Here is a 27,174-nt window from a genome sequence, read left to right on the forward strand (position 1 = left end):
CTACCTGCACTAGCTATAAAGGTGTATAGCACATATCCCGCTACCTGCACTAGCTATAAAGGTGTATAGCACATATCACACTACCTGCACTAGCTATAAAGGTGTATAGAACATATCACACTACCTTCACTAGCTATAAAGGTGTATAGAACATATCACGCTACCTGCACTAGCTATAAAGGTGTATAGAACATATCACACTACCTGCACTAGCTATAAAGGTGTATAGCACATATCCCGCTACCTGCACTAGCTATAAAGGTGTATAGCACATATCACACTACCTGCACTAGCTATAAAGGTGTATAGAACATATCACACTACCTTCACTAGCTATAAAGGTGTATAGAACATATCACGCTACCTGCACTAGCTATAAAGGTGTATAGAACATATCACGCTACCTGCACTAGCTATAAAGGTGTATAGAACATATCCCGCTACCTGCACTAGCTATAAAGGTGTATAGCACATATCACACTACCTGCACTAGCTATAAAGGTGTATAGAACATATCACGTTACCTGCACTAGCTATAAAGGTGTATAGAACATATCACACTACCTGCACTAGCTATAAAGGTGTATAGAACATATCACGCTACCTGCACTAGCTATAAAGGTGTATAGAACATATCACGCTACCTGCACTAGCTATAAAGGTGTATAGAACATATCCCGCTACCTGCACTAGCTATAAAGGTGTATAGAACATATCACACTACCTGCACTAGCTATAAAGGTGTATAGAACATATCACACTACCTGCACTAGCTATAAAAGGTGTATAGAACATATCACGCTACCTGCACTAGCTATAAAGGTGTATAGAACATATCACGCTACCTGCACTAGCTATAAAGGTGTATAGAACATTTCACGCTACCTGCACTAGCTATAAAGGTGTATAGCACATATCACACTACCTGCACTAGCTATAAAGGTGTCATAGGAATTGTAGTTATTTACGCTAAACGTCGCAGTTTTAAGATCACTTGAATCATATAGGGGTGTTGAAGGGGCTGAATGTATATGTAACCTGGGTCACTTACTCGCACACAAAGGTTCCCATCGGAACATCCTGCAGCGATCTCACTCCCCATCCCATGCTCTTGGTACGGAAAAGCTGTAACCGAGCCCTAAAAATGAAAGAAACAACCACATTAGAAACAGGTTTTACTGAAATTCAATGAATTAGCAGGAAGGGCACAGCTCCCCCTAGGAGTCAAATGGGTTTATTTTTATTGCATTCTCCCAGTTGTCAAGGGCAAGAAAGCCATGAATGAGAATTAAAGGTTTACTGCTGTTACTGTTGGGAGTTTTGTGCAATACCCTTACACTGGTATTAGCTCTAACAAAACCCAACAGGAAATATAGAGGGTTACTCAATGCTTCTCACGGCCAACAAGGGCAACAGAGCAATACAGGAGAAATGCCTTTATATAACTAGAGAGAACAACAGAGCCAGACAGGAAAACCAGGGAATGATTGCAACGCCTTCTTCCATCCCGCACAGCACGTCACAATATATAGGAGGTTATTTTATTTTATCATTTATAGAACACCTCCATATTCTTCAGCACAATTCTACCCGTTTGCAGGGAAAACAGCACACAATGGTATTTATATTACCCATCAATAGAGCCCAGCTCATATTAATTGGTTTGTCATTTATTTGCCATGTGTACATCTATATATCCAACTAGCTATGGAATATGCTGGCGCCATATAAATAATTGCAGTTTACCAGGATTATATTTTTACTCTTTTCATACGTTTAATAGTGAATTAAGCAGATCTGCCTTCATGTCCCCCCTGTTCTCTCCCTTGATCTGTATTTAACCCTTTGTTATGTCATCTTCGCTTCATGTAATTGGAAGAAAAGAGAAATAGGTATAAAACATGTTACCTTGTAATGCTAACTTCCTAACAGGGGCACTAAAATATGTTAAACAGCAGACACTCAACAAATCTGTGCTTCAAGAATAATAAAACAATTATCTAAAAATAAATTAACAAAAAAATGTTAACCTGTAATTACCTGTACTGTGATGGTGATCCCTGACAGATTATGGAGAGGGTGACTAATACAGGCACATTACAGATAGAGGGCACTCCAACAAATGCACACTGGGTGACTTACTTCAATCCATTTTGCACCACACGGTTCCGACAGTTACGCCAACAGGAGCAGGCGTGGTTACATTCAAAGATTAGAGGGGGCTCCACCATATTGAACTCCGGCAACAAACGCCCTTCCTGCAGAAAGAAAGTGACATGATCGCTAACATCAAATTCAAGTGAAAACACAATCAATAGCTTATATAATCATAAGGCCACACCAGATGGGAATGGGCTGAGCTTATATTACAAAAAACAAAAAAAACAAAAAAACAATGTCCCGTTACAGGAACCAGATTTAAAAAAACTACAGTCTTGGACTAGGCATCCAGGAGTATCTGTATTCATTTAATATGTAATTACAGGATGAAAACCTTCTGTTAAATCCTGCTGCTACCTCTTTAATACATAAATATGAATGAATGTACTGCACATGTGCCAGGTGGCTCCCAGTTATTCCTACGGAGACCACAATTGGGTGAGATATCTCCACTACATCGGAAGTGGTGGATCCAAACCTAAGAAAACCCTACAGGAGAGACAGTCTCAGAGGGAGTGCCTTCCTTGAAATTCATTACTGTCACTTTTAACTCCCAAAACGTCTTAACCTGAGGACTGAGTTGGGCTTCACATTAAGACTAGGATGGTCTTTACACTAAGGCTGTAACCCCGTCATTTTCACTGCTGCCTATGAGATAAGCGCGTAGCTAATCAACTGTTCTAGAACGAACGATAACATGATTCTTTGGCAGTATTTGGCTGTGGTGCTACCGGTTAGCCAACTTGGCCGTACACCCCACCAGTCTGACAGCTGCAAATTATGGTCTACTTAGTTTTATTTTCTGTAGGACGCAGCGTATTAAAATTACTGGACTCACCTTGTCATACCAGCATCTCATGCTTAGCTGGCCGCACATGCAGTTACTGGACGAACAGTCATCTATACATACACAGTACTACAGGAGAAAGGAAACAGGATTTGAATACTATTATCATTTAACAAGGAAGGCCCATTTAGCTCATCATTTTCCCTTTCTATCATGAGGTATTCATGTTTTAAGCATACTTAGTTTAACTAATTTCATCAATTTTAAAAGAAATAATTTTTGGCCTGGCTTTGTGGGAGAGCGTTCTTGAAGTCACAGCAGTCACTGGAGGTACTGCAGCGGGATGCCTAACCAATTTTCTATCTCACTGTAAAAAAAACAAAAACAAAAAAACAGAATAGAGAGACTGACTAGATAGCTGTTCTCTCTGGCCTTACCTGTAAATGGGTGATGTTCCGGTCTACATTCAGAGGTGAAGTCACACAATTCTGAGAGACGTACTTGAAATTGGTGGGACATGGCTCGGAGTCTTCAGCGTTAACACACGGAATGGGGATGTTCTCATAGCCTCGAGATATGTCCCTGATGAATATATGGTGTAAAGATAAGCAACATTTTTCTGCTTTGATTCCCTGTGATTCTAACATGAGCGCCTGAACCAAATGTAGACCAGTGACCATTACCAAATATTACCAAATGTCAACCAGTGACCGTTACCAAATGTCAACCAGTGACCATTATCAAATGACTACCAGCAATCCAAAACAAATAAATAGACCAAACTGTAACAAATTCAAATCAACTAAACAGTCAAAAACCAAAGCAAAGAATTGGATCCAACTCTCCACCAACCTGTTCATCAGCTTCTCCTTTGGTTCTGGTTTGTCAATCAATGTGTGGCTCTTTTTTAGAGCTGCCCAGACAGGTGAATTGGGACTGGCACACTCCAACGGTGTCTCACCTTCTTTGTTCTTCAGGCTCACGTCAGAACCATGGGCTAAAAAGAGTCTGAACAGAGACACGAGGCTGCTGTGAGCTTTGACAAAGGATAGACTGGGGACATAACTGCACTTTACAATTATTACAGTTTTGGAAAGAAGGCGGTTTCACTACAAAACGTTTTTCGAAATGATTTTGTGGAGCTCCAGTAACCTCTGATCATTTTCCGTAAAAATAAATTGTGTGGATGGAAACTTATTGCCCGAGAGGTCACCAGTCCTCTACAGAAACTCCAAAACTGTCTATGCTGGAACAACAAGTGGATTTGTTTAATGTTATTTCTTAAACTTAGTGGAAACCGCAATCAATTAAAACCCCAAAACGTTTTATTTATATAACTAAATAAATAAGGTAATTGTTTAGAAAAGTTAATAACATATTAAACCAGACCTGCCTACAAATGCTTAGAGCTTTCTTTCAGTGAAGCAACCAAACAGACATAGATTAAAAGAAGCCTGTTCCTTACATTACACACTCGTGTCGATTTTCCCTGGCGGCAATATGGAGGGGGGAGTCCCCATGTATGTTCACGGCTCGCAGGTCACATTTCGACGCTAGTAGAATCTCTGCAATCTCAACAGAACCGGCAAACGCTGCCCAGTGCAGACAAATGTTCTCCTCCTAGGGTGATTGGAAAGGGAAGGCAATTTGTTGTTAATTCACTTTGCTACAAAGACTGAGCCAGTAAACATCCCTTATTGATACAGAATTATTGTGTTAAATCAAGGGTAACTACACACCCCTTTGTCATCTAGAAGTCACAAAAAAAAGGGGTCAGCAGGGACATTATCCAACAACATTTTAGCCCATAAACTGCAGCAAATTTCATATGTAATGCTGAGAGGCAAACATGTATAATAAAGAGACACTACAATGCCACTAGCACACAATATGTTTTCTCCATGCAAATACAATAGAAAATGTGGGAGAATTTTTTTCGCAAAAAAATATTCAAAAAGGGACCAATGTTTGTAAGTAAATAATGAATTATTTGAAGAGATAATAGTATTTTTAGCATCCTATATTTAAATCATAAAATAAATATATTATTTTTCAGCTTCTGTGTTTCTTTAACCCCTTAAGGACCAAACTTCTGGAATAAAAGGGAATCATGACATGTCACACATGTCATGTGTCCTTAAGGGGTTAAGTAGCTCTCTTGAAAAAAAAAGGAACATTAATATCAGAAAGAAAATGTATATATATATATATATATACATATATATATATATATATATATATATATACACACACTGTGCATATTCAAAGCAATCCCTGCTTCTATGACCACTGGGACTGAAGGGAAAAAGCAACAAAATGTAAAATGGTTCAGCAATTTTAATGTGTTCTTCTAATATAAAGTCAGTCACTGTGATGTGTGAGCACAGGGATTAAATTTAACATCCCTCTCCCCTCCAGGGAGTCTTGTGACAGTTTAAAGGCTCCATATGAGAAGCCAATTTGGGGAAAAGAGGTACATATGTGTGATAAAGATGTGTTACTAAATATATATATATATATACATTAAAAAAAACACACAATTAAAATAAGGCTTTTTAAAAATGTGTTCACACAACATAAAAATGCTTTACTGCGAATATTGTTTATTTAATGATTCTTTAACGGACAGGTTCAGTTTGAGAATTTTTCATCATGTTCAGCTGAGTTTGAGTGTTTCGGAACCTCACACCTCCCCTACTGAGCAAACAGACTTTGACAACATCTGTTTGAGAGGAGAATTTGAGCTATTACTTGGCCTCGGCAACACGGCGACTGACAATGCTGTTATCTATTATTGGTTGGTGTCTGACAAGGCATCCTGCAATGGCTTTTATTAGCACTAAACATATTGCTACTAAATCCTGGTGACGTTGGAGGAGCCAATTGCTCTTACATTCTTGCCGTCTATTCAGAAAAGGGGGGGGGGAGAAAACCAACCAATGCGGGAAAAAAGAAGACCAACAGTAAAAATAATAATTTGCCTTAAAATTCTAATCTTGAGATGATGAAAACGGTAAGCATGGGGAGCGGTTCTGGGAAAGCGGGGTGTTAAGCTCTTGGTCAAAGTGCTAAAAGCGACCATCACTGGGAAACCAATGGAACGTTCCTGCTGATTGTTTAACATTTTTACAGATCTGCCCAAAATTAATTTGACTTAATGGTACAGCCACCGCTGTCCTCAGCAGGTATTAATGGACACATATACTGTGCCTATTTGTACATGTCTATAAGAAAGGTGACATATGAACAGGTGTAATGTAACCCCCATACAAGGATTGGCTGGGATATCTCAGCCACTTTCTAGCTAAGGGTATTACTGGAGGGAGATTAGGGCCTACAGATTTGTAGCAGGATAATTGTTCAATTAATGTTTTAATACTCATTTTTTAAACAAATAATGCATGGAAAAGTGGTTACCAGTCACCCAAAAAACATTGAAATTGATCTCAATCAATGGAGAAAGTCTTCAAAGACAAATGATTCACACAACGGGGAGCATGTATTACTGTCACAGTTCTACGATGTACAAAAAAATATCGAACCAAACAAACAACCCAAAAAGACTTACATTATCGCGTATGTTGATATCTGCACCACTGGAATGTAACAGTTTAACCAGATCCACATGCTTGTATTCAGTAGCCCAAATCATTGGGGTCCAACCTCCATCGTCCTTACAAAGGAAACAGGGCAAGTTAGGATCTGGGCTTTACAAACAACAGGCCTCATGATCTGTACACCGTATATCACCGCTTTCGGACAGCTATTTTTTTTTTTTTTTTTTAGTATTTTAAATAACTTCAGATGAAGGTTTTGATAAGCCCCCTCTACCCACTGACTCAGAAAACAGGGGTGTTCTTCTGATAAATGACAAACATATCTAAAATACTAAAGGACAGAGAGGCATTAAACCACAGCTGCCAGTGTTATAGCTACAAAAAGTACTGTAGTGCATCACTTCTGGAATAAAACTTCTGGAATAAAAGGGAATCATGACATGTCACACACGTCATGTGTCCTTAAGGGGTTAATTAAATTTTTTGAACAGGTTTAAGGCAGAATAGATATCAGTACAATTGTATGCTATTTCTTTCTCATTTCTGTTTTTGTGGCTCTTTCAATCTATTAAAACAGATCCAAGTGTTATATTACAGATCCACTACTACAGAGGGCAATGTACCATTAAAGAAAAACTGCAAAGTAAAAGGACACACAATGCTGGAGAGACTAATATATTATGGTGATAATGTAATAAAAACCACGAAAGAAAGGGGAAAAAAATAAGTTATGTAAACATTTAAAAAACAAGATGCTGTTACTTTAAATTTCCAGTATTTATCAGCCGCTCCCGCTAATAGTCCTCCCATTCTGACACTCTGGGATACGAACCACTGATACAATAAGGGAAGGTTATACAATACTAGTTGTATGATCCCTAGCTTGCCTCTTTCTGTTAGAAAAAAATAGAAGAATATACTTGGCCTAACACTATCAGAAATAATATTCAATCTCTCCTACTACTAAAGTGGAATTTAACCAGTATTTAAAGCAAGCCAAAAATGCTAAAAAAAAAACACTGCCAAAATATTGCTTAGCATAATTAGATCGAAACACAAGCAATTTGCTAATTCCTTACCTTACAGTACCCTACACTGAGCTTAAGGATAAATAAGAGAATGCCGATACGAGAATAAGAAAGTAAATGTAGGAAGTTGTAAGCCGAGTATCCCTTTAATGACTCTGAAGTAGTGCTTTAGGGATGACAGATGCTCACCTGACAGTTAACATCCATTTGTTCGTTTGTCAGAAGATATTTCACAATCTCGTAGTGACCCTTCTTAGCGGCCAGATGCAAACAGGTGGAGCCCTCCGAATCCTAAAATACAGACATTAGTCAGAAAGGAGCAACAGGGAATGCACAGAATAGGGCTGCACAGTCATATGGTAAAATGTACCTGCCAGGCAACAGCATATAATAAACTTTATTGAATATTATACCATTCACCGAGACACTGAGATAACCCCATTTCTGGCACATGCACAGTCTAAATTCTAGCTATTTTTTTGTATTCTAGTTACCTCAATGCCACTGAGTAAAATGAGGCAAATTCTATGGCTCCCGAGGAGGTGGGCGGACATTTGCTCACCCCAGATGAGTATAAGGGAACACTAAATGTGTTGTATCACTAAATAGCTATATCACAGATGGTCTCAGGCAGACATGTGCATATCTATAAACATCCAGAACAGTGTGACATGAGGCTCTTTACCTTGGGATCTAGCAACGCTCCTGCCTTAACCAGGTATTTCACAGTTTCCAAGTGGTTGTTCTCACCGGCTTCCATTAATGGAGTTCTTTGATCTTCAGAGCAATTATCCAGATTAGCTCCGGCCTGAAACAGCAGAAAATATCCATTAAAATCAGCATGTTACTGGCATCATGCTCATCACCCTGAGGCTGCCCACGGAGGAGTGGGACAACAGGCAGCCACTTCTAGACACCTATGTCTTCCTTACCATCATTTACATGATGGTGAAGGCACGGCCATCTTGATCTGGTGGGTCCCTGTTACTTGACACAGACAATTCCCTCCAGCTGTCACTGGTGATGCCTATCGGGATTGACACTTATACTCCACTCTGAGTCTAACAAAGTCAGGTGGAAGAGAAATAGACACAAACTAGTCCCTACCTTGTCTCTGTATAACTCTTGAAACTCCAACACAGTCAATATGAATATTTAATAAAGATCCTATCTTGATGAAATACTTATTATACAGAGGAGGGGAGGGGGTAAATGTGCCGCTTTAAATATAATTAAAGTCATGAAACGGCATAAGTTGTGAATACCCTGAGAAGCACAGGGGTACATTGAATTTGCAGCATGGAATCCCACATGGAAAGAATGGTGAAAGAGCAGGAAGAAAGTTACAATAACGGGTGTATATATCGTATCAATCAATTCACACAGAAGGGGAATAGGATTTTAAAGCACTCATTATACAGTTATTAGCAGGCACCTGAACGAGCATGTGGCAGATGTTGGTGTGGCCCATCTCGGAAGCGGCGTGCAGGGGGGTTCTCTTGCCGTGCTGTTCCATTTTGAAGTTGGGGTCTATGCCATCAACTGGAAAAATAACAAAAGCTATTTACATATACAGCTTTGAAAGACACTGGGGGTTTGCATAAAAAGTGATTCAAAGGGAAGTTCTAAAAGTAGAGCAGTCACCATGGAAACCAGTGAAATAAAATATCCCTGCTGATTACTCCACTTATAGCACACTGCCCCAGGAATAGTCCTTCACATAGAATGGTACATTTAGTCCTTTAGCACACCATTCAGTCAGACTTTGGTCGACTGCAGCTGAAAATGAACCAGTTCTTATCAACAGGATAGATCAGGAACAGCTATCCTGCGGTGTGCGAGAGATAACGGACAGACCATGCTTAGGATGCCGACATACCACGCTGAGCCAACCACTGAAAACCTGTCCACACCATGGTCTCTTATTGATGACCTTGTTACACAATGCATGACAAGAGGCATAATTACTTATTATATAATGTGTAGATGCACATATTTCTGTCTTCTGTAGGGTAGTCACACAATCTAGTCTGTACATTCTGCCGGATATACAATGAAAATGAAAAAAAAACCGAAATAGCACAAAGTTCTTAGCTACCACATTTTGCAAAAAGTTTAGATGAGAGCATTCTGCTTTAACTTTTATTGCCTCCTGTAGCAGGCAAAATCGGGTCAGTGGGAGTCTGTACCGGAGGATCAGCGTTCTGAAACTAACACACAGTGCAGAGAATCTACCAGCCTATCCCGTGTACACAACAAACTATTGCCAACATAAAGTTTTAACAACATGGCCTATATTAAATTCCTTTAAATGCATGGTGCAGCTGGGTTGACCTTCTCAGAGAACACAACACTTTGCCTGCATCAGCACTTTGAGTGTTTGAAGTCCACACAGATAATGTCAACACATATGGGAATTTAGAGCTGCTGGAACCAAAAAAATCAGCTGGAAAAATATTCTTTTTTTTATCTACGAGGAGATTGGATCAGACAGGATGATCTAAAAACACTGTTTCACCCCAGAAATGATCCATCCACTGAAAGAAATGACTGAAGAGAAGGTTGAAATACACTCTGTGCAGCTTTGCTCACCGATTCCGCTTACACTGCAGGGATGTTGCCTAGGGCTAAGCTCACACTGAGGTTTTTTTTTAGATGCAGCAAAAAAAAAAAAAAAAAAATCAGTTGTCATTTCTCCTGTAAGACGGAGCCATTTATTTCCCTCAAAACAACAAATTTTAGGTTGAAACTTTTCAGTGAACTGCAAGCGAGCACGACTGTCAAACACAAAGCTGCTAAGGTGGGCACTTTAACATGATGCAGGAGAGCAAAATAAAAAATAAAAAAACGCGTATAAGCATGCCTGTACTCCTGTAGTAGTTTTAATGGTCATCAAGGAATTAAGATGTAAGATAAATAATGCTATGAAACATACACACTGCAGAGACTCCAAACCTTTCAAACAAAATGAATCAACATTTCTTAAACATATTGTTTTTACAAATATTAAATAGCTACATATATTAACCGCAGGTATCATTTGAGGAACTCTTTGTAATTCCTAAACTAAACAAGAGTGTATGAAAGAGGCTGTTTTTAAAAAGCCACAAATGCAAACCCCATAGTACACATAAAGCACGGTTAGGGACATCAAGAACTGCTTACCAAGCATCATCAAGACCTTCTGTAGTTCTCCTTGACGCGCAGAAAAATACAACTGCTTTGGGTGAAAGCGCAGCTTCTTAGGCCTGTAGAGTGAAGCAGAGAACAAAGTGTTAAGAGGATTTCAACGGGTTTGCATGGGTGTCCTTATCTACCTTAACCCTAAAATAACGGTGGCTGCAGAACGTGCTGTATGCAGTCCAGAACCATAGGACATGCTCGCATGGGGAACAGATTGAAAACCATTTGGGTATAGACACCAACACAAGCAGCATTGTTTATAGTTTGCAATGTCCACACAGACTAGTGCCTATCAGACAGGGACTTGCCACACATACATGATTATTTACTAAACTACACATTTTTTTTTCAAATTATATCCAAATGGCAAAAATGAGGCAAAATTTGGCAAGTTGGAGAATTTTTCAAGATCAGCTATTTTTGTATCAGTATTTTAATTTGGACTGAAAAGGAACCCTATAGTCACCAGAACAACTACAGCTTATTGTAGTTGTTCTGGTGAGTATAATCATTTAATTCAGGCTTTTTCACGCAAACGCTACCTTGTGTTTACATTGCCCCCTAGGGATCGTTTCAGTGTCCACTCCTCAGATGGCTGCTAGATGTGCTTCCAGAGGCAGTGCTGCACAGTGGGACTGACGTTCAGTGTCTCCACTGCATGGAGATGCTGTACTTTCCTCACAGAGATCCATTGATTCAATGCATCTCGATGAGGAGGTGCTGATTGGCCAAGAGTTTGGCCACCGCGCCAATTTTAGCCAATTGGCTGAAATCCTAAATGCTGATGTCAGTAAGGAGGCAGATCAGGGGCGGGGCCAGTGTCAGCAGACCCGTGCAGTGCTGGTAATAAGGTAAGTTTTCTTAACTTTTAATGCTAATGGGTGTGGAGGGAGGGGGGCTAGTTACCAAAATTTTGTTTTTTTTGTGTTCTGACCGTATACTGTTCATTTTAATTAGTTAAGAATTTGAGGTGCAGCTTCAACAAACAAAGTATTCCGATGCCAGAAGCTGTTCAATATGAGAAGCACACTGCGGGGAGAGACTGCCTAGCATGTGTGCTCTGTGTCCTCAATGCTTCTCTGTGACAAGCATCTTATTGGATTAATAATGCCAGGATTAATAATGCCTTCACCGGAAGAGAAATGGACCACAGAGTGCAAAGTGTATCTCTGACATAAAAAAAAAAAAAAAAAACAGCTTTTCTGAAAATGATTGATATGAGACAGATGCCTTTGATTATTCCGACCATGAGAATTAGCAGGTGCTGATGGGGTTTCCTGAGGGTAATTGATGTTTGTAGTTTGACAACCACCGCGTATATTGGAAAACCAAAAGAAAAACCCAACAAAGTAAAATCATAGTTTTAGAGAAAAAAAGTGCAATGATGTGAATGAAATGATGAACGGTTAATTGACCATAGCCATGAAAAGTGTAACCAACAACAGCTGGAGGGATAAAGGTTAAGGGTGAACTCCACCCCCCACCCTCCACATTACAACAGCAAGAAACCGTTCTCACTTTTCTGAGTCCAAAGCAAGAAGCGCGCTTTCCAGGGTCTCTTTGACTGGAACTTGTGAGAGAATAGGAGATTTCCCCACCCCGGGGGTTTCTGGAGAATCTGTAGCTTCAGATGTCGGGAGAGATGGAATATCCACCTTGTTCTCTTCTGTGGATTTCTGGGCAGTAAAATCGCTGGCGAGACACAGAGTAATGCAAAACATTAGCGATAAGGAGAGCAAATGTTTTCTTCCTCTTTACCATGAATACAAAGCTCTGTGAAAAGCACAAATTGACGGTATCGGGCGCTCAGATGACGACCATTTTGGAATTTAGCGACTCGTCCTTTAGAATTTTTTTGGGGGGGAAATTGCTATACCTTTCTGTCGTAGTGTCTGCCTGGCCATCTGCTGGGCTGTCTTTTTTCTCATAGCTGGTCGTAGCCACGGTGGACGTGGTATCTGCCTTAGCTATGGTCACTTCCAGGGCTTTGGAGGTCTCTTCCCCACAGTGTGGACAGTAGCTGGTGTTGTTAACATGAGTGGCACAACCCTTGTGGAATCTATGTGAGATGCTGGCTTCAGGCTGACACTCCATAAATGTACCCTACACAGCGAGAAGAAGAAAAAACAATAAAAAAAAACAATGACCTTTTAATAACAAGTGTTCATGAAAATTCTACTGTTTATCTTCACATCTCCAGAACCTTTATAGGTACGGTTAACATACTTGTTCAAAACTTTAGCATTTTGTGCAATATTTAAATAACATGTTTAGCTTGATTAGGGGACATTCCAGGTTTAACGTTAAGATTGATTCATATACCCATAATGCTTTGGAAACATCATAAGAACAGGATTTAAAAAATAAAACTACAAAAAGGGTTTTTTGAAAGTTATATTTTCATATCTCTATAACAAACATATATGAGTTAGCAAGGTCTGAAAAATAGAAATAGAAATCTCTCTCTCTTTTTATCCTGCAACTAGGCGCCTCTATCTCCCTGTCAGTCATTATTATACGCTCTGCCCATTGCACCGGGCAGTCAGCGCATGCAGAGAGGATGAGAAATTAAACAAATGTTACTATTGCTCATTCCTTCATTTACAATGTTAGCCCTGGCAGTGCCTGGACAGAAATTTAAAGTGCATTGTAGTGCTCATGGTGCCAGGAGTACCCCCAATGTAAGTAGTCCAACGGTTTTAGAACTTGGACTTCTCTGGGTCTGCCGAGCGTCACTTCCCACCTGCACTACCTCAATCAGAGAGCAAGAAACCCTCTGTCTGAGTTAAAGCCTGCACTGCGATAAGCTGACACTCTCAGCCAATGAGAGAGCATTGCAATGCCAGGTTTTTTTCAGGTCAGCGAACAAAAACTACTAAACAGAGGCTTCTTGCGGATGCCGGGGGACTTCAGGTAAGAAGTCAAACCATTCTAAAACTGTTGGACTACTTACAAAAGGGGGGGGGGGGGGGGGGGGGCGGGAATAATCCTTTATCAAAATTGAGAACATTATTCTAAAATGGTTACAATATGTTATAGGTGATTTTCAGTTTCCCTGGCAAAAATATGCAACTAATGGGATGCGTGACCCAGGGACTTACCGCTAGACAGAAGTAACCACAGCCTGGACAGCACTGGTGTTTGACCATACGTCCCCGGTGATTTTCACACAACACAAGATGGCGCACCTTGTTCGATGGCCTCATCAGTTCATACTTTACCACTGCATTCGTACACTGAGATAACTGAGGAATAAAGAACACAGAGATTACAAAAGAATACTAGAAGCAGAACTCGACATGAACCACAGGGATTCACAAAATCAAGGGCTTCAGTATCAGTTTACACAAAATGTTTCCAGCTTACAAACCCTACTCCTCTTACTGAATGAGCAAACTATCAGTGCTCACCGCATTCTGGCTACCAGTGTTTTCAGAGCGGTGCAGTAGCCATTTGGACAAGCAAGGATGCCTTGCAATAGAAAGGGGCACAATACGGGGGCTTCTCTGACTGTGTATAATCCAGTACATACCTACAGGTCTACATGCAAAGGTCTACACAAAACAGAAAAGATTGCTATCTGAGAATTTTGGCCCACTGCAGACCCCTTACCTCATGGTCTGTGCTCTCTATTGCCATGCAGTGATCTCCAGACTTTTCTGTCACCTCGTCTTCTTTGGGGGTTTCCATGCGGCAGCTGCAGAGGGGGATCCCTTGAAGACTGTCCATCTCCATGGCCTCGGCTCCATTGAACATATCTAGAAGGCATTTCATTTAATGCACATGGATTTAGTAACATTCTGTGAAGTTATTTGTAAGCACTCATAACATTTTTATGCCTGCCGCTTCCTGTGGCACGGCATAATGTAATTTTGGCGGTTGATGATGAATGTTAGAAGCAGAGAGATTCCCTTGTAATCCGGATCTTTCTGTCCTGAGACCTCCGACAACTAACATTAAAATGAGACGACACTTCACAGAGACAGAAAGAATTGCTGAAGTGAAAAGCTGTATTGCTAAGACTATAGTGTTTCCCTATTTAAGTTGGTGTCTCATCCTAAGGTAAGATCCTGCGGCAAGCTGGCCTCCACTAAGACTCAATTGATCCATAACCAAGTTTGACTCTGTTACAGTTGCAAAGGCTGCCTTACTGATACTCACTAAAGGTGTGTTAATCCTGCAATTAAAACATTGCAGTTCCTGCAAAATGACAAGGTTTTTAGTTGCAGGGATAAAAAGACAGACACATAGCACTCAGGCCACTCCATGGAGATGTATATAGAGTCCCTTTAAGGATACTCAGAGAACACCTTCTAAGTCTGTAAAGGGTACTGGTCAGAGTGTCCACGTTGATTGCAACTTAATATCTACAATTAGTTCTTTACATTATGGGGTTCAATGTAAAGCTCTTCTGAACACACTTTAAGAGCTGTTGTAACAAGGAAGTTCACCAGGTTTAATTAAAACCAAGGTGTTTACAATGAGAAACATCAGTTATTAATATATCAACCCTGATACATGGGACACCGCAGACCTGCCAAAGGTACTAAAGGGTTAATGGATGCTGCAGGGACTCACATGAGAGGATGAGGAGCGTGAGATCTCAAAATGAAGACAATTCTACTGAGAGTATTTTATAGAAAACGCACCAGCACGAACAGTCAGTGCTTCGTGACAGTATAAAAGGAGGGCTGGTGCCAATGAATAGAGATTGCTCATTTAATCTGGGACTGGCCACCAGGGGGCAGCATATCTGATTACATGGAGTTTATAAAAGAAAGGAAACAAAATGGCACAATGGAGAGAAACAGACTAACAGGCCACTAAAGGTGATATTCCAGAGCCATGGCAGAATGGGGGGGTTATATTGTTCTTCAGTTTTACATTTCTGATCATTAAAAAACAGGATACAGAGATACAAGACAGCAGATGCACATCTCAGAGACTGCTTTTAGTGTAAACATTATCGATAAGCCCAGTAACATTGCTATAGTATGCTCCCCAACATTTAAAAAGAGAACCCCGGATTTCAACGGACATGGACAGAAAAACGTATCATTTATGGGACCCTAAAAGACTTAATGGGATAAAATATATATATCTGTATATAAATGAATGCATTGAGGTATGAACGGACTTCAGATCACCAATATACAAGGAGGACTCAACAACACTATATGAAACGTGGATATGTACCGCTAGCAAATGTATACAGCAAATGTCACGTACTTTAAGATTGGAACTTATATACCTAGAATGTCTGTATGCACGTAAAACTAATTTCTGAAACTTTCTCAATAAAATCTGCAACTTATAAAGCGCTGTTGGGTAACATGTTCGGCATGAGATGTTGCACACAAAATTACACAGTAAAGATCCACATGCAACCATCAAGTGTAACATTTAATGCTAACATTTCCTGGTGACTTATTTTGTGGAGAGAATAATTTATTAAATAAACCTCTTAACATTGACTGGAAATCCACAGAGATCTGACATGACACTGGTATAATTTGGCCAATTTAAAAGTTTTTTTTTTAACAGGTTGGATACTTTGGCCTAAGTTTCCCAAGTTAACACAAAAACAAATTACTACTTGGTGAATAAACCACGAAGTTCATAAAGCCAGACAATGTTCCATGCTTCGTAGAGAACAATCATTGACATATTTTCATGTCAATCAGCGTTTCGATAATCAGCCTGGAATGTCCGAACATTACATGCAGGCGCTTAAGGACAAAAAAACGAATTACTGACAGTATGTGCAATTAAAACTGTCAGGGTGATGCCAGGCTCCCTAAATTGGAGCTAACTGATCCTTAGATTGAGCAACATCTCACAGTGACACAGCCATTGATTTTCAATTTACCGGGCAGCTCAGGAAAGATGACGCCATTGTAAGTGGGCAGCAGACGCTCACCTTTGGACTGAGGAGACAATATCTCCTTAACTCGAAGGTCCAATGAGTCTAGAGAAACTTCTGTGTAGTCCACGCTATTCTCCTGGTTCTCAGTACTTGTAGCTGTTGGAAAGAAAATGTGTGTGAAGTCTAAGCAACAACTAATGGTAGAATGATTGTATAGGCCGCTACCTCTCATTTCCTATAAATTACAATAGTTTGTGGTTTTTAGCTAGTGAGACAGGTCAGTTTTACGCAGTAGGTGCCACGCATCTCTATGTGGAGGACGTTCTGGTATTTGCTGCCATTAAGAAACTAAGGTGTGTTTCCTATGGAAATCACATCCTATGGCACCACAAAACACGAGTTAATAAAACAGGGTAAACGCCACTTAATCTACATGACATATCGCTGTCGCATGATGTTTACAGTCATACGGTTTATTTGAGCTGTCGTGGCTATACAAGTTTGTATGCAATCCCAGGCACAATTTTTTATTTATTTATTTATTTTTTTAAATGTACAAAAAAACAAAAAAACAGGGCACACAAAATTATGCAAGAATTATGGGAAATGATTATGTTTGTTGATGCTTGGCAATTTAAAAATGTTACTCCAAGCATCATGAGCATTTCGGTGATTTGACGTGGTCACGGTGCTAGGAGTCTGTATGTGCAACCTTTCAATAAGATACAATGCACGTAGAGAGATTTTTAATATGTTGTAACTCTACCTTTGGCAGCGTCATAGTATGTCATTATCCAGCCAGATGTGTCAATTATGGGTATGTCTATACCAAGAAGGTCACTCATTGGCCGAGAGTGCTCAGGTAATGCCGTCAGCCAATGAATGACTAGCAGGACCAGAATCCCTGCTTCTACAGCTCTGCAGAATCTGGATACACATAACCAACTTTATGTGCAGACCCAGGTAAGTGGGCAAACGTTTCAAAATGGTTTGGCCCATTACTGGAGAACGGTGCCAGAGTACTCCTGGCATCACAACCACTACAGCAGGCAACATTTACATTACCAAGAACATCTTCTGACTTCCGCTTTGCTTTTTTCTTCCACTTCCCGGAGGGTTTCATCCATGGACTCCCAGTCTGGACCCCTTTCTTCTGTTTTTTCCGCAAGCTGGATTCCGAGCTCTGGAAAAGTGTAATTAATATGTTCTTTGAAAAAAGTGAACAAAATAATTTAAAAAGTTCAACAGTCTCAACTAAAATCGAACAGATTCCTGCAATTTAAATGCAATGATGAACAATGCATTCCCTCAACAAAACCAATTAAAATATCTGTGATAAAGTAACAACTGTGTAATAATTCCAAGACCCACATGGTAAGAAGCCCAGTAAAATCTCTTTCAAAACATTAACCAACACATTTCTGACCAATATGTATCAACAAACCTTTCTAAGTAGCTGCTCAGTAGGTTTATAGTTATTTGCTAGCAGGGAGAAAATCTTTAGAAATTTGTAACAAACCAATAAGTTTCCCAGTTTATAGTCAAATAATTCCCTAATGAAGACGTCAACTAAACGAAATGTGGAGACTGGTCAACAATAAAAAGATAGGGATTTCGTTACAAGGTAATTAAAGTCACTTATTTTTAAGGTAGAATTTGAAACAAGTGTTATTGATTTTCAGAATGGCTGAAGAAAATAAAAACACACAGGGTCTCTCTTAAAACGCCTAAATACATATTTGTTGATATTGAACTAAGAGGGCTTTTTTACGCTTTGGAAGACATAATTACCGTTTATACTCGAGTATAAGCAGAGTTTTTCGGCACATTTGTTGTGCTGAAAAAGCCCCACTCGGCTTATCCTCGAGTCAAGGTCTGTATTATGGCAACTTACATTGCCATAATACAGACCAGGACTGCCAGGCTCATTACAAGCCCGGCGGTCCTGTAGGGGGCCGGAGCAAGCTCTTACTTACCTTTGTAGCAGCTCCAGTCAGCTCTGTTCAGCTCCGTTCAGCTCCCCTGTCTACGTTTACCGTGGCAACGCTCCACGCGGCACGCAGACCACGAGACTTACACTGTGAGCTGAACAGGGGAGCTGAACGGAGCTGCTACAAAGGTAAGTAAGAGCTTGCTCCAGCCCCCCTGCACAGCCCATGCCCATAAATTATTTTATACCCACAGCAAATCATTGGAGTTCCCTTCTTCTCCCAGTTGTGCCGTGTTGGGCTCAGAGGGTAGAATGGCCGTGGTAGGCACCAGTGATGGCTCACTATACATCTTTGATACACAGAGTGGGGAGGTGAGTTGAGCTCTCAATTTGTTTAGTAATAGGGCATCATATGTTGCTCTTTGGTTTTGGAATATATCCTAATTTGGACCACTAGGGATTCACATAGCCCCCCTCCCTGGCCAGGTATCAAGCAGGGAGGGGGGCTAAAAAATATAATTAAACAATTCAATAAAAAAAATATTAAAATAAATAATAAAAGACCCTCTCCCCACCCAGTTTACACACACTACACAAACACACACACACTGCATCATACACACACACTGCATTCATACAAACACACACTGAATTCATTATATAAACACACATTCTGCATTCATACACACACTGCATTCATTATATACACACACACTACACAAACACACACACACTGCATTCATTATATACACACACACTACACAAACACACACACTGCATTCATTATATACACACACTACACAAACACACACACACTGCATTCATTATATACACATACTACACAAACACACACACACTGCATTCATTATATACACACATACTACACAAACACACACACACACTGCATTCATTATATACACACAGGCTTATATTCGGGTCGACTTATACTCGAGTATATACGGGTAACCTGCAAAGGGATCATACATGCTACAGAATGCTTGGGAGTTGGGGAGGGGATTTAGCTGATGGAAAAAAGGGGAAAAAAATGATCAGGATGAGGTATAAAAAAATAATAATAATTAAATGTGAAACTAATTCAAATAGCTTAAAGGACCACTATAGTGCCAGGAAAACATACTCGTTTTCCTGGCACTATAGTGCCCTGAGGGTGCCCCCACCCTCAGGGTCCCCCTCCTGCCGGGCTCTGGGGAGAGGAAAGGGGTTAAAACTTACCTTTCTCCAGCGCCGGGCGGGGAGCTCTCCTCCTCTGATCCTCCCATTCGGCTGAATGCGCACGTGCGGCAAGAGCTGCGCGCGCATTCAGCCGGTCTCATTATCAATGCTTTCCTATGGACGCTTGCGTGCTCTCACTGTGATTTTCATAGTGAGAATCACGCAAGCGCCTCTAGCGGCTGTCAGGGAGACAGCAACTAGAGGCTTTGAGGGCTGGATTAACCCATTTATAAACATAGCAGTTTCTCTGAAACTGCTATGTTTATAAAAAAAAAATGGGTTAACCCTAGCTGGACCTGGCACCCAGACCACTTCATTAAGCTGAAGTGGTCTGGGTGCCTAGAGTGGTCCTTTAATACATTAACACATTTTGGAGACATAGATACAAATGATCACTGGCTATCACTTGAACTTGTATCCACTCTCTAGTTCTGCATTGTTTCAATATCACAGTCAAATGTTTGCAATTCCAAACATGTGCTGTTACTTACCAGATCAGACTCATCGTCATCATCTTCCTCCTCCAGCGATCCCACAGATTCAGCTTCTTCGTCACCTTCTGATTCCATGTCGTCTCCCTAGATGTTAACAGACTATTAATTACATGCAAAAAGAGAAGCAGTTCCATCCCCTTCAACCATTCCAAGTAGCCAAACTATTTTATACGGAACAAGACCATCACACACTAATCATTGTGGGAGAGCAGTGACACCCGTGTAACCAACCCCACAAACCAAGCAGTGTAAGCTGAACATTATTGAACATGTATCGATTTACAAGAGATTTTGCAAACCCTGGCACATAGATTGCATCTGTAGCCAACATGAAGTGGACACCAAGTAACTCTTGAGCTCTGAATATATTCTGTAGTGTATGCATTCAATAGCCATTTGATTGGCACACAATGAACTGTATTGCTGTTTAAAGTGCCCCCTTCTCAAAGTACACACAACAGGGGCACACACAATACACTGCTCTAAGAAATCCATATGGCCAAGTCCCAAGCGGATCGCAATACCTTCTTCAAGCTGTCCGCCTCTGATGGGGCTTGTTTGGAAGCACTGCTCTCGTCCTGGTTTTCAGATGCAGGTGCCTCCCCGCTGTGATAGTCCTCCTCCTCCAGGTCTTCTGAATACTCTTCTTCTGAGTCCATGTCCATGCTGTCCCCATTTACATGAGGCATATCGGACTCCTTCTCACTCTGCGAGCAAACGAATGGAGACTGTCATTATTCCGCAAACAATATAAACATCATATGGTTAACACAAGAAGATAATTAATAATCGCAGGGACAATGAAGCTGTTCTCACCTTGGAACCGGCTGAGCTATGAGAGATGTTTTTGAACATTTCCAGTACTGTTCTCTGCTTTAACACTCTGGCCTTTTTTTTGGGTATGAGGCTGTATGTTCCCATCCGCCGTTTCTTCTTCCGAGAAACTACAGAAACTGAAAGAAAGAAAAAAGAGGTTTCACTAGGGGTTAAATTGTTTAAAGGAACAATTCAAGCACCATGATCACTATAGTATGCTGTCGTTTTAAAACAGTTTGACTTGTTATCTGGGGTCCGCCGAACGTTGCTCCCCTCCCTCCTCTACAGCCCTGGAGAGCAGGAATTTCCTCCCCAGGCATTTCCATTAGCTATCCTGAGAAAAGCCCTGCAGTGCAGAGTTAGCGCATTGTTTGAGAGGATCAGATAATCACACTCAGCCTGCACTGCCAAGTGAAGAGAGCCCCGACTTCCACTGAGCCAAAACGGAGGTGGGGAGCTGCACCTCGCAGACTCCATGTAAGAAGTCAAAATGTGTGCGTTTGGGGAGGGGGATGTAGTGGTTATGGTATGTGCAGTATTACACTTGACCTTTTGGCAAAGGTCAACAGCCAGGAGATGCTAAAGAATCTATAGTATGGTTAGGAGAGGATAATTGACCAACAAAAAAGCAGGAACATAACAAGTGTGAAACAAATATATTGAATCGGACTACTTCAATATAAAAGCAGTGTAAAATAAGGATTCCCCCTGGAATAATAGGTAAAAAAATATATATATATATATATATATATAAACATTTGCTAAAATCTATATAGACACTTCTCTGCCAGTATGATAATATAAAGTAATAAAATATCCCACATCACAAATGTATATCAGTGAGAGAACATAAATACCTGGAACTAAGCAAGCCTCAGGTTCAACTATACTGGAAATGAGTTCTACTGATCCCGGAACATAATCTCACAAGGAGAACTTTTAATCCCAATTATTTTTTTATTTTTTTTTAATTTCACTACTAAGATGTGCTAAGCACTGCCCTGGCCTAAATTCTAAACTGGACATTATCATCAGAGATTATTGCTCTGCAGAGAGAACAAAGGGGAGGAGGTTAATCTAAGAAAATATTTATCATTTGTTTACCATGTAGGGTGGGTTTCAAAGATCTGTGCTCAAGGCACACACAACTGTCCGTTAATCCCCCCTCACCCCCAAAGAGCAGATGTGGCTGTATTAAAGGGACACTCCGGTCTCCTAAAGCACTTTAGCTTAGTGAGATTTTCAATAGAAAATAACTTTTTTACTCCCCTGGCTATTAAACAGACAACCGGTCCTGTTACTTCCTGGTTTGTTTAGCTCGGTGAAATTAAACCCAAGAGGCAGCAATTGCCCAGAGCACGTGCCTTGTAAAGACTTCTCACTGAGCTGCATTAGGAAGTCTGTGACTGGACTGCCACAGAAAGTCTGTAAAGGCTTGCAACGGCTACAGAGAAGAAATCTGCAGTGTTTTGCAAGCTGTTTCTAGATAAACCCATAATGAGGAGGGACCTTACCTGACTGGGATTTAGCATTGGTCCCGGAGCTCTGGCCCTGAGGTAGCACCTGTTGTAGTGTGGCTGAGTGGGTAAGTGGCTGCAGTTTCCCTCCTTCCAAGCCGTTTTTGGGGGAGTTCTCTTCCTTGGTTTCTTTTTGAACTGTTGGTTCTTTGGGGTCCTTGTGCACAGGCTTTATCAGAACGAAAAAAAAGGCAATTCTCAAAACACATGACAGAGTCAGGGTTATTCACTAAATGGCTGGGAAATTAAAGCAAATTACTAAATTTATGTCAAAACAGACAAAATTATAAAAATATCTAATTCTGTTTCAGTTTAGCTATTTTGTTTTTTTTTCATTTTAAATTCACTTAGAATTCCCAACACTTCTTACTACAGTAGTATTGGCAACGCAACAGACTCTAGAAATACTGAAACCCCAAAATGCATTGAATTCAGTGCCTTTTCCCCCCAGGTACATGATGATACATGTGAGGAAGTTCTGATCATGTACTACCTATAACATGTTTAGATTCTGCCCATTGTGGTAAAGATCCCATATCTGCACAGGTAAAAGGGGAAAACAACCTTTTAAAATAAGTGCAGCCTTATCAAGGAGACGGGCACGTAAATTCAGTGGGATGATCATATTTTCTACAAATAAAGGAGATATCCCAAATAGTGATAAGGTATTAACAAGAGGGGGCGGGGCCTGACCGCTAAGAGCAACGGACGCACAAAGCAACAGCTCCTGAGCCGAACCGCTATTAATGCGGATTATACCAAAAAGGCACACTAACTGGGCTCTTACAAAGCTGGTACCGGGCGGCGGACACCGAGACCTTTCTAAAGACACCTCGAAAGCAGAGATACTGCCCGGCGCCGACATGCGGCCTACACACGCGGGCGGCGCGGGAGAGACGGCCGCTCTCCCGCCGCTTGCCTATCCGGCACATACCCTGTTGGGCCCACGTTCCCCCCCCTACGGACCGGCGGGGGTCATCCCGGTCCACCCTCCTCAGGGACACAGGACTCTGCGAGCACACACGACCGCACTCACCCCTCATCCGGAACCCAAGATGGCGGCTGCTGCTCGGGCTCCGGGGCCTCCACGCAACCAATCTGTACCGACGCAACTGACAAGCGAGCTCCCCCAGGAGGACCGCATAGCAGCGGCCTTTGACCATTTTTGGAACCGGTGGTGGACCATTATGGCACAGGCCCAAGCAGCCACAAGGATCCCTCGACGGTCCACCGCCATGCCTTCACACGCACCGGCTCTGAACCACACAGTCAGGCCACAGACCGGCAAAAAGCAGCAAGGGGCACAAGGGGCTCTGCCCAAACTCAGAGACCGCAGACCACGCCTCAGACGCCGCCGGCCCAGGCCCCGACGTGTTCGGAGAGCTATTCAACGCGGTCCGCCGCTGTGCAACCCACAGAGGCGCACGCGAGAGGCCTATGTTTGGCCTGCAGCAGGGGAGGCCTCTTTAAACTATCGGCCCATCTCCCACCAGCAGGGATGCTTAACCGCATCCAGCACTCAGAAGAACCCTGGCGGAGCAATATGGCAAGTCATTACGTGGAAACCAAGCGGGATCGTACCTGGCCTCCGCACAAGCCACTCACCTAATTCGGGAACCGATGCTCCCACTCCTACCAACGGGGCAAGCCGACAGGACTTACTGACGGAGCTACGGAGAACCCCAGAGGAAACTCCTACCTGCCGATACACCACAGGATGGGTCAGCCTGCTGTATGCCACATGGCCACGGGACTCTGTGCACCATCAGGCGGGCATTGGCTAAGCAGTCCCCACTGCGATGACCCCAGGGACACCCACTATATCCAAGGGACTTAACATGTAACTATGCAGCAAGGAACTTTATCCTACCTACACCGAATCGTTAATTATTATTGTTTATATGTTGCAGCTACACAATTTTCCTTTTAGACTAGACTACCAGCTAAGACAAGTGATGTAAGCAGCCTATGTCCTGACCGACAGATACTAGGCCTGACTTTTGCAACGCTTGATGCATTACTCATTTTGACTAAATTTGTATACCGATAAAATGTTTAGCATTTAGCTTGTTCCATCTGTTAAGCGACCAACACAGCTTAGTTAATCTCCCTCTATTTGTTCAGCTTGATCGTTGTTTACCTATCTTGAAATAGAATGACATTTCTTCACCACTATTGTGTATCGTATGACATAAATAGCATCAACTTATTAATGCATAGGATAATGTAGCACAGGTGTCGACTTAAGCAAATCTTAATCCTATATATCACACACGAAATGTCTATATAATGCCTGAAACCCTTCAAAATATACTAAGCAAGCCTCTAATCTTGTTGTTATACCTGTTAAAAAAAAAAAAAAATGTGCAGGATTCTCTCACTACATCACTACGTATAAGCTATGTATTGTGAATCTACTGTTGGCTGATGTGGCACGACAAAATGTGTGATTTTTATTCTGCACTACAAAAATAAAGGTATTAACAAGCACCCAACGGATTCAGCAGGAGACACTGTTAGAATTCCAATAAAGTCAACTTAAACTAACCGATAAAACAGCAAAAAGTTACGAGCTTGGATGAAGAGTGCTGGATTTTTGAGAAATCATAGGACCAGAAAGATGTTTTGCATGTTAGTGCAGCTAAACCATGTGCTATGTGAGGAGAGTTTACTGTGTTTATGTGTCATCTAATTGGCCTGTTTTATATTACAGCTCATAATCATGCTGACAGGACAAAGATGGCAGCCAGCTAGCAGGCATGTAGTTTGGTCTGCCTCTTGTTCAGTAAATAATGAGCTCTCCTACATGCCAGACTATATTTTGTTTTCATGCTCCCATCAAACACTGTTTGAGACATTGTCATCCAATTAGAACATGGATATACAGTGGAACCTCGGAACGCGAACTTTAACCGTTCCAAAAGGCTGTTCGAGTTCCAATTTGTTTGAGAACCAAATAAACATTTCCCATAGGAATTAATGTAAATTTGTTTAATCCGTTCCAGACTCCCAAAATTACATGGACGGGGATAGGTAACTTCTGGCATTACATACAAAAGCATATAAAATGGCTGTATCCGGTTGAAAATATCTCATACGCCTCTTTCCTCTGCTTGAGTCCTTCTGTCCATGTTCCCTCCTCCCTTACTCGTGTCCCTTTGTCCTGTGGTGTCCTTCTCCTCTTTCTCCTTGCATAATAATTCTGTCCAATGTCTCTCCACCCTTTACTTGTGTCTCTCTGCCCTCTGGTATTCCTCTCCCTATATATTTCCCTCTATCCCTTTAAATAGTCCATCTGTCCATATTTCCTCATCTCACACTTGTATCCCTCTGTGAATCCCTCTGTGAAGTGTTCGGGTATCGAGGATCGTTCACGTACCGAGACATTTTTTACGCAAAATTTTACTTTGACTTCTGAATTGTTTGAGAACGTGAACATTCGAGATCCGAGGTTCCACTGTATAATGAAATATTAATCTACTGTATTATGCTAGCCAAAAATGTAAAGATAAAATGCTTGTACTTGATTTATATTGGAATGTCATTTTCAAAGGATACAGAATATAAAAATTCCCCCATCCTCCCTCCCAAAAATTCAATAGATAACATAGAAATGCAGCTATTACAAATTAAAGGAGGCTACAAAGATGCAAAATATTGAGACAGAAGTCATCTGTCAAGAAAGGGATTAGAGGGGCGGAGCCAAGCAGCATACGGAGCCAGACGCCATTTCTCTGAGCACGCCACCGACAAAAGCGACAAAATTCCCGTAACCGAGAGCCTGACCGGCGAAAGCACCTTACCGTCTCACAGGGGAAGCGGTCCCGAGCAGGCAGATGCCATTCATTTTCCCCGCGAGTGGCAAAAACCGACGGCGGGGAAACAGGGCCTACAGCGCGGGAATACCGCGGCACCTGAGCGCGGCCTACTGGGGCTTCCTGGACACTGGAGGTAACTTGCAAACGGCAAACAGACAACAAACCCAGACAACTAAAGACTCAGACATGGTGCGCAAAAAGCCCACTCCACCTACCCCAAAAGACGGGCAAGACATCGGCCAGATGCTGGCAGCCCCTGCACACACAAGAGGTATGACAGCTACACAGCCAGAGACTATCCCAACGCCACCCAGGCCGGGAATAGTAATTCCTGAGGCCCCAGCCATAGCAAATGGAACAGCCCCATCCACAAAGCAGGACATTCACAATTTACTCATGCACTTCCAAAACATGTTTTCAGCAGAGCTGAATGTGGTCAAGACAGAGGTGCAGGCAGTGGCTGACAGGGTACAGGCTACTGAGGAGGACATACAGGATCTCAATCAAGAGATGACTACCCTTAATGAATCTGTCCAGCAACTACGAGCATTACATACCTCACTATCCACATATTACTTGGATGACAGAGGAAGGCAACGTAACCTAAAAATCCGTGGGGTAGCAGACTCGCTCCCCCCCGGAAGAAATTCCCCACTTCATAAGGCGTTTGGCAGCAACCATCTTACCTGCAAAATCCACCAAGCAATTCGCCTTCGACGGTGCATACCGCATCGCAAAATCCTCACAAGCGCCCAGCACGGCACCTAGGGATATAATCCTGTGCT

General features: G+C 41.6%; 1 protein-coding gene across 8 annotated transcripts in view; it reads right to left on the bottom strand.

Moving 5' to 3' along the window:
- The window catches only part of EHMT1 (euchromatic histone lysine methyltransferase 1), an 88,615-nt gene that overhangs the window by 18,017 nt on the left and 43,424 nt on the right, over positions 1-27,174 (bottom strand). For all 8 annotated transcript variants that reach the window (XM_063432923.1, XM_063432926.1, XM_063432927.1 and 5 more), the window contains 21 exons: positions 22,569-22,740; positions 21,055-21,191; positions 20,763-20,945; positions 20,236-20,322; positions 17,647-17,764; positions 16,636-16,737; positions 14,328-14,473; positions 13,817-13,960; positions 12,592-12,818; positions 12,234-12,407; positions 10,698-10,780; positions 8,968-9,074; positions 8,218-8,340; positions 7,722-7,823; positions 6,516-6,620; positions 4,413-4,567; positions 3,800-3,955; positions 3,385-3,529; positions 2,999-3,076; positions 2,143-2,258; positions 1,052-1,138 (listed from right to left, as the gene is read on the bottom strand). In XM_063432923.1, the coding sequence (XP_063288993.1) occupies positions 1,052-1,138; positions 2,143-2,258; positions 2,999-3,076; positions 3,385-3,529; positions 3,800-3,955; positions 4,413-4,567; positions 6,516-6,620; positions 7,722-7,823; positions 8,218-8,340; positions 8,968-9,074; positions 10,698-10,780; positions 12,234-12,407; positions 12,592-12,818; positions 13,817-13,960; positions 14,328-14,473; positions 16,636-16,737; positions 17,647-17,764; positions 20,236-20,322; positions 20,763-20,945; positions 21,055-21,191; positions 22,569-22,740 (2,747 nt within the window). The remainder of the gene's footprint in view (positions 1-1,051; positions 1,139-2,142; positions 2,259-2,998; positions 3,077-3,384; positions 3,530-3,799; positions 3,956-4,412; positions 4,568-6,515; positions 6,621-7,721; positions 7,824-8,217; positions 8,341-8,967; positions 9,075-10,697; positions 10,781-12,233; positions 12,408-12,591; positions 12,819-13,816; positions 13,961-14,327; positions 14,474-16,635; positions 16,738-17,646; positions 17,765-20,235; positions 20,323-20,762; positions 20,946-21,054; positions 21,192-22,568; positions 22,741-27,174) is intronic.

Source organism: Pelobates fuscus, chromosome 9 (genome assembly GCF_036172605.1).
Source record: "Pelobates fuscus isolate aPelFus1 chromosome 9, aPelFus1.pri, whole genome shotgun sequence".
In the NCBI taxonomy this organism is placed as follows: domain Eukaryota; kingdom Metazoa; phylum Chordata; class Amphibia; order Anura; family Pelobatidae; genus Pelobates; species Pelobates fuscus.